This window comes from Micromesistius poutassou (genome assembly GCF_964030765.1).
Source record: "Micromesistius poutassou genome assembly, chromosome: 20".
Lineage (NCBI taxonomy): Eukaryota > Metazoa > Chordata > Actinopteri > Gadiformes > Gadidae > Micromesistius > Micromesistius poutassou.
In genome coordinates, this window is record NC_140290.1 from 530,001 (window position 1) to 541,701 (window position 11,701).

Genomic DNA, 11,701 nt, shown 5'->3' on the forward strand with positions numbered 1-11,701 from the left:
TGGTGTTGGTTACAGAAGTTGTAATAAAGCCAACAGAGAGGGTTAGAAGGACGCGACCACCAGGACTGGTTGTTGTCCTGTTGGGGGTCGTTCAGGGAAAGTTAAAGGAATTAAAAGCGCAACACATGTCACATAAACGTCATATTGGGATGAAACCCAGAAGATTCAGATTTTGTTCTCAAATGGAAGTCAACAGAACAGGATGAAGGGAATGGGAAACGACCAGAGGTTAAACTGGGGGATCACAAGACTCACATCTGTGGGCATGGTGGCCTGGGGTCCAAGGGGTCTGAGGGGTCCCTGGGGTCCCAGGTGAGCGGCTCTTTCCGGCGCGTCCACGTCCTCCCAGGATCCTTTGCGCGCTCCATTGGAGGAGCAATTAGGTGGGAGCTGCTCCGGGAGCTCTGCGCTCAGCACCTGTACGGGCTGCAGACTCATCTTCACCATGGAGATGCTTCACCTCCTCTTGCTCTCTCTCTCCCAACCTTCCCCCCCCAAAAAAAACCAGAATAACTTTTGGTGACCGGTTACCAGGGTGAGGCACCTTGTCCACGTATTGTTGGGATGATGAAAGGATCTTAGAAAGAGTCAACTTTAACGGTCAGATGATGTCCATTACAGTCCTCAGCCGTCAAGAAGATGAAGAAAAACAATCCGCCAAATAGTTGTGATGGTCCTCCTCCGTCTGCTCACAGGATTCCCCCCCTCACACACATACACACTCACACACACAAACCACACATACACACAAGCCCCCCTCACTCACACTCACAGACACTCTTTCCTCCGCAAGCATCAACCCGTATTTATCAACAGTTCAATGTACCGTATTTAACAGGACAGCGGACCTTCACACTGACGCGTGGCCCCAAGCTCCAGCACACACACACACACACACACACACACACACACACGCTGTCTGTAATGCACACGCGTGTGCACAGGTCCTGAGATGGTATTGTTTTGTTCTGGCAGGCGTTGAGTTTGTATGCTGCGCTGCGAATCTGTCCGTCCCCTCTCTCTCTTCTTCTCAGCACCTCCAGTTAGTGTGTGTGTGTTTTCTGTGCCTCTGTCTCTCTGTGTCTTTCTCTTTCGCCAATATACATCAAATCCTCTCCCACTCTCTCCCTCTCTCTCCCTCCCTCTCTCTCTCTCTCTCTCTCTCTCTCTCGTGTCACTTTATCTCTCCTCTTCTGCCCTATTCAGTCCCCCTCTACTGCATTGTGTGTGTGTGTGAGTGTCTCTCTCTCTAATGCACACACACACACACACACGCCGCTCCCAACGAGCCAATCACAGCCATTCTTCCTTATTCAGAGATCCCACCTCCCTGTCGTCCCCTCTCAATCCCCCCCTCTCATCCCAAGAGGCTCATGGGACATTCATGCCGCACAAGGGCACACTCCCAACCCTCCAAACCCCCCCCCCCCCCCCCCCCCCACACACACACACACACACACACACTCACTCTCTCTTTGTGTAATCCTTCTGGAAGGTGGCTGTGACACCCTTCAGCAAGCTGTTCATATTTTCTCACACAGAATTGCTCCCAGCATGCTGCATGCTGGGACCACAAAATCAGCGAAAGCAGTGGCATGTCTAAGTCTAATTGTGTAACTGTGTGTGTGTGTGTGTGTGTGTGTGTGTGTATGTGTGTGTGTGTGTGTGTGTGTGTGTGTGTGTGTGTGTGTGTGTGTGTGTGTGTGTGTGTGTGTGTGTGTATGTGTGGTTCATTAGCCTAAATGTAGGAAACAATGGATGTAACCTTCGCCTGAAACAAAGGTTGCATTCGAAACACAATGTTGTGTTTTTACGACCACTACAAAGTATGACACTAATCTCTGTCATCATTTATTATTGTTGTATTATCAACTAGCCTATACACAGTAGTAAACAACGTGCATTTAAGTGCAGCGAGCTTTAGGGGCGTGGCGTTGGACATTCAGTTCATTCCCCCTCATTTTCCCCTGAGACGGGAGAGCTCTGTATGTACCCCTAACACTTCCTGCTTTAAATTACGTAAAATTACGATTTTTGCGTCATTTAAAGCAGGAAGTGTATGGGGGGGGAGGGGAGAGAGAGACTACAAGCACGTATAGTATAAGCGGTAGAGAGTACACCGGTGTGAATTTGCGCTACGGTATTGACGTACCATGTGACCGGTAGATCACACAAAACCGCTAAGGAAGCAATTGTACGCAGTCGTTTATTCATAATACCATCCGGAGGCACACACAGCTTTTGGCCTTGTGCTATAAGATATTCTAGAACACTCCGGGAGCTCCGGCGGGAGACCTGGAGCTCTATATCTAAATAATATAATATAATTTATAGACATCTATAATATAATATATATTATCACGGCCAAAAGCTGTGTGCGCCTGGATGATATTATGAATAAACGACTGCCAGGTTGTCAGACGTCTCTGGTCCTTCCACATCAATCTGAAGTCGTGGTTCAATCTGGACTTCAGAGAGTCAAAGCTAAAGTTTATTTCCCCAATTCCTTCTCCACCTTGGCCGAGTAACAATACACGGGTCTTATTTTGCAAACCCGCACGCGCAAATTACATTCCGCACCCGACCAGACCAGCTATAAATTGATATTGACGCCCGACCTGCAACCGAAGGAAAATTAGACACATTAGATGGAATGCCGGGGAATTATCCTACCTGGTGTTGGTGTGGTGCTTTAGAATGCTGTGCACATCATCCACTGGGGACGGTTTTAATTTTCTTCGCTCCTGAATGACATCCATCACTGGAGAAGTCTCGCTCGCAATCGCAATATAAATTTATGTTTCTATTCGACTACATATATGACCCACTTTCAATATAGATTTATGTCTCCACCGATGAAATTCTCCTTTAAAGTTATATGTAGACTGCCTGAGCAGATTTTGGCACGTAGCCTATTTGAATATGCTACAGGGGAAATTGAACGTCAATCAATTTAGAATCGATTCAATACATATCACGACATGGAATAAGAGTGAAAATCAACGCCACAGTATCTTGAATTGTCGATTCCTCGTAGTAATAGTCGTTGTGGTTGTTGTAAATTAGACTGTGTTGTCTTCCGAAGCATGCAACAGTTATCTCACAGTGCCCTCAAGTGGGCATTTGTTTCAAATGACCTCTTCTAGCCTAATGCAGTACCTAGTAGTACCTCTCTCTCTCTCTCTCTCTCTCTCTCTCTCTCTCTCTCTCTCTCTCTCTCTCTCTCTCTCTCTCTCTCTCTCTCTAGCACTGTTTGTGCACGTGGTTGTTTGTTTCCACTGGGACGGATCCAACAGGGCCACAGTTAAGTCGTATTGATCGTTTGTGTAAAGCTCGGGAGGGGCTGACAATGCCATTAAACAGCAGTTCCTACCTTATTTATTAGCAAATTATTTATTTTGCTGGCTAAAATAGACACAATACCACAAAAATCGGACCATGTGTTTTATTATATTCTATTTATTTAATATTTATGGCATTCAACCGAACTGTTACTATTTTTCTTTGTAATTTTGGAACAAAAAGATTTATGTTGTATGTTGATAATTAACATATTACATTCATACACAGTTAACATTAGTGTCTATTATTAGAAGTGGCATCTGAATGCCCCCAGAAGTTAGAAGGTTAGAAGTGAGCTAGTCTTATTTATGATTAGGCATTGATGGAGACACATTCTTCCTTGGAAAACATCTACTCTCCCGGAGGTGAGATGTATGAACAGATATTGAAAGTCTCAGACAAGAGATTTGTTTTTTTTTCTTTGTAAAGAAAAATAGAAATGATTATACCTTGTTGTGGGTAGCTGCCCAGAATGTAACTGTGTTAGCGTTATTTAATGCACTACTCCTACAACTACTGTTTTACTGTCATCAGGCATGTCATCTGTATCCAGGTTTATCCAAGCGTGTGTGTTTGTGTTTGTGTGTGTGTGTGTGTGTGTGTGTGTGTGTGTGTGTGTGTGTGTGTGTGTGTGCAGGTGTGCATGAATATTGGTTTACGTGTAGCAAGGGTTTTGGCCTGGCCCAGTTGCCATGAGAACGGACCGAGGGTTGACATCACCGTTTTATTCAGACATCATAGCTAGACGGTGACTCATATGGTCGGTCCACAATGTTTCTGTCTCTGTTTGAGTCGTTGAATAAACAGGTGAGTAGTCACTGGATAAATGAGTGAGTGAGTTTCAACTTTCAATGAATTTGAACATCAAATTAAACACACACCATGCATTTCTTTTTGACATCCACGTGTTTTATTCAACGTAATAAAAATAATGACATTGCCATTGTTCTAGGAGTCTAACAACATCCCAAAAAACAGAACTCCAAAAAAACAAAAAAACACAACTGATCAGACAGAAAGACATTACATAAAAATCATAGATACAAGTCTATGAGTTGAATTATATTTCACAACCGAGCATGTGAGTCCCTGTTCAAAGGTAAAAGGAGGCGCCGTCATGTCCAAGTCGAAACCCATGACCCCTTGGCATTGACAGTGTACATCCAGCACTCTAAGAAGAGAGGAGGACGTCATCGAAGGTGTCACAAAGGTGTCATTACACTAATCATGGTCTGCTCCAGCTTGTTTGTTTTCAAGCTTGTTTGCTCAAGAGGCTAATGAAGCAAACAATAACAATGACTGTTCTTCCCAGACTCATCATGTTACAAAGCCCACAAAGACAAGCGGGAACGCTAAGTGCTACATGCCAGGAATTTAATTCAGAAGAGCAACTCATGCGGATGGTGTGCGATGCATCTGGAACACACCATAAGATAAGAGATAAGCCAGTGCAGATGAGTGTCCTCGCCGTGCCCTGGTACGTAACAGGAAGTGACCATGATTAGTGTAATGAGGGACACCTGTGTTTGTCCTACGACGACACCTCTGTGGAAAAGGTCCATGATGAGAGTTATGCCGCCTTTAAAACAGCTCGGAGGTTCGGAAGCTCTTACGTCCTCTTTGCGCTTCTTTGCTGAATCAGATTAATCAGTTATTAGAACTGCTTGCGATGGTTGAACATGAGCGAGAATTTATCAGAGGGTTGTTTATAATTGTAAGCAATGTATCATAATGCAAATGTTAGAATGGGTGTTAAGTTTTCCTCTTAATGCTTGCTGCAAGTTCACTTTAGTCTATCAATGTAATGACGTGGCCATCCATTGTTGTGACGTGAACTCGGAGGACTCGGGTTGCTTTACTTCCGCATGAAACTCTGAGCGAAAACTCAGACCCAAGAAAGTGTTCAAAGCACTTTCCTTCCGAGCTTAATGTCCGAACCTCCGAAACTCCCGGAAACTCTGAAGGTTTTGAAGGCGGCTTTAATTTACCATGGCTGATGATGAGTCACGGTCAAAATGAATTACTGCTTTTCATCTCATTTTATCTAAATATGGGGCTCCTTCTAATATAGGGAACCCTATTGGTTTAATTAGGGCCCGACTACATGTATTAAGGATTGGGATGTTTTGATGGTCTAGGATTTAATTTGCTATAGTAGATGTGGGAATTACCTCCAACAGAGTTATCAATATTAGACGCAGATGGAATGTTAGGCAAACCCGAACCGACATTGGTGTCACAATCTTAAAAGACATGTCTGTTTAAGAGAAAAAAAAAATGTTTTGGTTTTGTTATATGTTGTCTTAAATATTCAACCACAGGGTGGCAGAAAAGTCACAATTGGAGGGTTTCAAGCATATGACCTGAAGGTCTTGAAGCACATTCTTAGCCGCCATCTTGGTACTTTTTGACCACCAATTTTAGAACAATAATAGCAAAAGCGCCCCGCACCCAAGAATCCAGCTGTTTTACTTCTATAATTTTTGGGTAGATCAATTAGAGGCTATTAAATGCTGAAAAGGTATCAAGATGGTGGCCTGTAATTTGCAAGACACCATGCCAAACCCTCCTGATGGGCTTGGACATCGTGAGGTCACATCACCATGGACTACTCCATTTTGGAAGCATGCGAGCATAGCTCATTTTATTGGTAGCAATAATGTTTTGATCATTAAGTAATTAATTGTGAAATTATTGTGAGATGTGACAAAACAAAGTTTTGATTAACCTAGGTGAGGTATATTAATGTTTATTTAGGATCTTACATTCCTACAACTCATCACAAAATGCCATCAAAAAATGTGAAGCTCAATAGTAGTGTAGGCCTACCATTAAGAAAGGAAAATATATCATGTGTTTTCTACGTGGAGAGGGGAAGTAAAGTCTGAGTCTTTTCTTTTTAAAAGTGATATTTCTATATCACTTTTATAACACGCCTAAACTGACATTAATATTGTTTTTCCATACAATCGCAAAAAATTCGCAAATGGTAACATGAAGTTGGATTTTTAACAAGCCAACTGAACTGGATGTATAAAATGCAAACATGAGGCTATAGCCGGGCCCGCTAAGCCTTGTATTTAACCTACGTAGTTAGTCCAATTATTCATCCCTATTTATCAACCTCAAGAATACACTAACACAAAATGAAAATCGGCCCTAAGGGTTAAGAGCACAAAACACCTTTCTTTAACCCCCGTCTTTAAGGGGCCTGTGCTGTCATTCAATTGGAGGCCATATTCTTAAGTGGAAAACATTCCATTTCTCAATTTCATGTAAGCACAGCATAGCTCATATCAGATAAACATAGCATCAATGTATACATGTATTAATCCACTCAATTCCACTATAAAAGGAACAACTAAAGGTGTTTCACCTGAAGCATTTGCCAGATTTTTGGCAAAGTTAAAACCGTCTTGTATTAATAAGGTGAATGAATATTCTTTGTTAAAACAAATCATACTCTGTATACTTTACAGTGTTAAAACAAGTAATTAGTCCAAATAAGTTTCACAGAAAATCTAAACGAGAATGATTAATCTCTCATTCTTCCACTATGCTGTGACACATAACAGTTTCCTAACAGCTTTAGGACAAACCAATATTTTCTCATGGCCAAACACGTTTCCGATCTTGGATTTGCGAAACATAACATCTGCATGTGAATATGTTGTCTATTTGCAACAGTGGGCTACAGCATGAAGAAACGTTAACAACACTTCCCATATCCAGAGAGACAGTACGTAGCGGTTTACCAGCGGACCACGAAAGCATGTGTATCTGGATCATGGCTAATACTCAGTGCATCGGCGTGGGGGTGGGAGGCAACACCAGTAGCTCTATCACCAGGGATAAACTATATCGAGGCATCTCTGTTTTACATCCACGATACAAGCACTCATTCAGCTTACAGGTCAATGCTTGGCTAAAGTCCCCTGACTTTTAGCCTGCTGCGCAGTAGCATTTACAGGCACAGGGATCTTGTACTCTCGCACACACGCACGCAGGCACGCACGCACGCACGCACACAGGCACGCACGCAGGCACGCACGCACACAGGCACGCACGCACACAGGCACGCAGGCACGCACGCACACAGGCACGCAGGCACGCACGCAGGCACGCACACAGGCACGCAGGCACGCACGCAGGCACGCAGGCACGCACGCAGGCACACGCACACGCACACACGCACACGCACATGCACACACACATTCTTGGTATATTAAATTAGTTAAATTGTGTGTCATATGAAAGATGATCTTGGCTAGAGGTAGCCTACATTTACCTATCTATACATATATATATATATATATTTGTATATATCTATGTATGGATACACAAAAAGTAGGATTAGAGTCATGTTGTATCATGTACATATATCTTAGGGGCATTTTAATTTGCCAGACAATCTGATGGGTCGTGAGATTCATGTTAATATCGTTAACCCTTAAACCAGATAATGTGTTTGCAGGTGCATTGACACAAAACACACACACACTTCACACACAGACTGGCTCACTCTCTCATGCACACACCCACACACCCACACACGTGCACAACAACAGCAACACACATGGCGCGAGCCCCCTCCTCACTGCGGTTCAGATTGATTTCAGATCTAAGCAGAGTTCAGCGAGGTTCTTCTTATCCGCAGAGTATCAAAGCATTTCCGCTCTGACATTTAAAGCAAGAGGAGCCGAGCGAGAGAGAGAGAGAGTAGCCGCGATGCGACCAAGTGTACTAGGCAGGCGAGGGGGGCTGGGAAGAAGCTTTCTGATTGAGAGCGATTATCTTTTTTTTTCTTTTTTTTTGTGCAATAAAAAAAGTACACGTGAAACAGTGAGGCATTGAAAAACACCATTTTCATATGGTATGTAATGAGTATGTGACCATAACCCCCCCAAGCCTTTAACTCTCTCCCTTTTGGCTATTGGTTTCATTCACTGAGATGAGATGATGGTGGCAAAGGCGAATTCTACCCCAGACCGGAGGCATTTCCACGTTATACGCTATATGTATCTAGACTATATATCCATTCACCCTCATAATAACACAGAAACACGCACCTACACGCAGACACACACACAAGCTCACACAGAGACACACGCACACACACACCATTGTTTGGTATCTCATTTTTAAATGTATGCCCGTCGCTCCATCTCTCTCCATCCCTCCTCCTTCTCTCTTTAAAAGATGGCATCTCTCCCTCTCTCTCTCTTTCTCTCTCTCTCTCTCCCTCCCTCCCTCTCTCTCTCATCCCTCCCTCCTTCCATCTTTAAGAGATGGCATTTATGTCTGTTGGGGTTCAGTGATCAAACAGGACACATTTTTGGTGCCAGTGGGCCTCTCCTGGATTGGCCTTGCCGGTGGAGGGCTTTTACAAACACGATGTGCCCTGCAGATGTCTGAGTAACATACACACAGACACAACAAACACCCACCAAACACACACACATTCTCTCAGCCAGGACAATCCCAGTCCTGTCCTTTATCCACACATGTGGATAAAGGATAAAGGACAGGACTGGGATTGTCCTGGCTGAGAGAGTGTGTGTGTGTTTGGTGGGTGTTTGTTGTGTCTGTGTGTGTATGTTACTCAGACATCTGCAGGGCGCATCGTGTTCGTAAAAGCCCTCCCTTTTCATGCTTTTCCATCTCTCTCTCTTTATCACTCTATACACACATACACACACACACACACAGCAACAGCAACATCAACACCAAAATAAGTGCTTTACTCTTACTCTCTGTAAACCCTCACCTAAACACACACTTCTGTGTCATCACCCCCCCCCCCCACACTCACACACACACAAACACATAGACACCAATCATATCCCTCTTCCACCACCTCTCTCTTCATTCCAACTTCCTCATTCAATCTTCGCTAGAGATACCTCCCCTCATCTTTAACCATCTCCCCCCGCCCCCATTAACATACATGAACCCCCTTCCCCCTGCCTGCTTCTACTTCTGCATGTCACACTGCAGCAGCAGCACGATGGAGGGGTCGGACTTGGCCGCCTCCTTGAACTCGTCCAGCGTGATCTCGTCGTTGTGGTCCTTGTCCATCTTGGAGAAGATCTTGTCCACACGCTGCTGGGGGGTCAGCCCGTCCTCGTTCATGCGCATCATGATCACTGTGCCCACCATCTTGTAGATGGCCTGAGGGGGGGTCAGAATCAGAGTTGTGTTTTAGCAACACATTTGGGAGGGCTGTACAGGGCTGGTTGGAGCATCGTGATGTATTGAGGACATGAGGCACACACCAGGTTGCGTAAGCATTACTTTTACAAATTTTGCGTGAGTGAGTGATATTTATAGTGATGAGGTATTTTGAATCTGAGCACGTGTAGATCATGCTCATTTGATCAGCTGCTGTCTAGTGGACCAATCAGATAGGTCGATTTTGCTTGGTTGGCGCTTCCTGTGATGTAATGCCAGTTAAAGGCACTGTGACTAAGATTCAAGAGCTATTATTTCAGGGTCATTGGTTAGATATACCATCCCCATCTGTCAGCTAGTGGGTGAAATGCTCAGTGAGAATATCTGTTCTGGTTGATAGGATCCCCCTGCCTCTGAAGCAGCCAATTTAGAGTTTAGATCGCTCATTTTAGGGCCAATCAGGACATCTCTTCCAAGAGAATACATCTTGGCTGTCAAACACAGGTGCGTGAAATGCACATTCCTCAATGTCGAAGATATGGAGGGGGGGAGCAGCGTGGGATGGGGCATTATTTTGGGGTTGTTTATTTTCATATCTTTCATAGCTTTGTTCTGCTCTATTTTCATTATCTGTCGTAACCCTCCCTCTGAACAAATGCAAACACACAGACAGACATTAACCTACACCCCCACAAACACACACACACACACACACACACACGTACACACACACCTCGATGATCTCCAGCATCTCCATGCGTGTGATCTTGCCGTCCCCGTCCAGGTCGTACATGTTGAAGGCCCAGTTGAGCTTCTGCTCGAAGCTGCCCCGCGACGTGATGGACAGCGCGCAGATGAACTCCCGGAAGTCGATGGTGCCGTCTCCGTTCTTGTCGAAGGTGCGGAAGGCGTGCTGGGCGAACTTGGAGGCGTCGCCATACGGGAAAAACTGTGGCAGTTCAAAATATCAAAATAATCAATGACATTGTCCTTCCTTCGTCTCTTACCTTGTCCTTACTTGCTACCTATAATCCTCTCCCTCTCTCTCCACACCTCCTCCATGTCTCTCACCCACACTCTATTCCTCCCACCCACTCCCCCTCCTCTGTCTTGCCATCCCTTTCTTTATCTCTCCTCGGTTCCTCAGCCACTCGCTCTCTCTCTCCCTTTTCATCCCACTCTCTGTCTATATCTATCCATACCTATCTCTCTCTTCCCCCTCTCTCTCCAGCTCTCTCTATCCATTCCTATCTCTCTCCCCCTCTCTCTGTCCATCTCTATCCATACTTATCTCTCTCTCTCTTCCCCCCTCTCTCTCTGTCTCTCTCTATCCCTACCTATCTCTCTCTCCCCCCCCCCCCCCCCCCCTCTCTCTCTCTCTCGCTCTCTCTCCGTGCCTCCTCTATGTCTCTCGTCCTCCTCACCTTGATGTAGAGCTGCTGGAACTCCTCCAGGTTGAGGATGCCGGAGGGGCAGTCTTTGAGGAAGCCCTTGTACCACTGCTTGAGCTCAGCCTCATTGAACTCGGTGCTCTTGGTCAGGTCGTCCAGGACCTCCGGGGCCAGCTTGCTGTTATGTTTCCCCATGGCCTCGTCACCCTTTCTGGGGAGAGAGAAGAGGGCAGGGGGGGACGGGGGGGGACGGGCCGTGTCAAAACACTAAGGTAGAACGACAAGGGACGACAAGGTCAACCTGCCCTACAAAATAAAACTGTCTTGAAAATATTGGTAACAGTATGAATCCGACACATGCAGGATATATGCCGCAAAAGCAGGCGTCCACCACACATACACACACACACACACACACACACACACACACACACACACACACACACACACACACACACACATACACAAGTTATGGCAGTCCATCGATTGCGATGATGACATTGCTCCAAATTAAATGTATGGACATCTATTGGGGTGCATAGCCATGTGGCTGTGCAGGCCGATGCGGGATCTGCATGTTTTGCCACAAGAGGGACAGAGGTATGTGGCACTGGAGGGTGTGGGCCCTGCAGCACACTGATGCCTAAGTGCACGTCGCTGTGCCCTCCTCTCTGTGGCTTGCTCCTGTAGGTGAGTAGTTCCCTGGTGGCAGGAGGATCTCCAGGTATGGCGATCAGCAGCCAGTGACTCAAGTGCTGTAGGTGGAATGTTGCACTGCTTCAGGAGGGTTTTGAGGT

At 45.4% G+C, this 11,701-nt stretch overlaps 2 protein-coding genes across 3 annotated transcripts in view; both read right to left on the bottom strand.

Moving 5' to 3' along the window:
• The window catches only part of nt5c1aa (5'-nucleotidase, cytosolic IAa), an 18,013-nt gene extending 16,807 nt beyond the window's left edge, over nucleotides 1-1,206 (bottom strand). For both annotated transcript variants that reach the window (XM_084484704.1, XM_084484703.1), the window contains exon 1: nucleotides 256-1,206. In XM_084484704.1, coding sequence (XP_084340830.1) covers nucleotides 256-447 — 192 coding nt within the window. In that variant the 5' untranslated portion in view covers nucleotides 448-1,206. The remainder of the gene's footprint in view (nucleotides 1-255) is intronic.
• Nucleotides 1,207-9,315: 8,109 nt separating this feature from the next.
• Nucleotides 9,316-11,099, bottom strand: LOC311365023 (visinin-like protein 1; the record flags this gene model as incomplete). The annotated part of the gene is made up of 3 exons (XM_084484543.1): nucleotides 9,316-9,513; nucleotides 10,247-10,462; nucleotides 10,938-11,099. The coding sequence occupies 3 exons, from the start codon at nucleotides 11,097-11,099 to the stop codon at nucleotides 9,316-9,318; spliced, it is 576 nt and encodes a 191-aa protein (XP_084340669.1).
• Nucleotides 11,100-11,701: the final 602 nt, after the last annotated feature.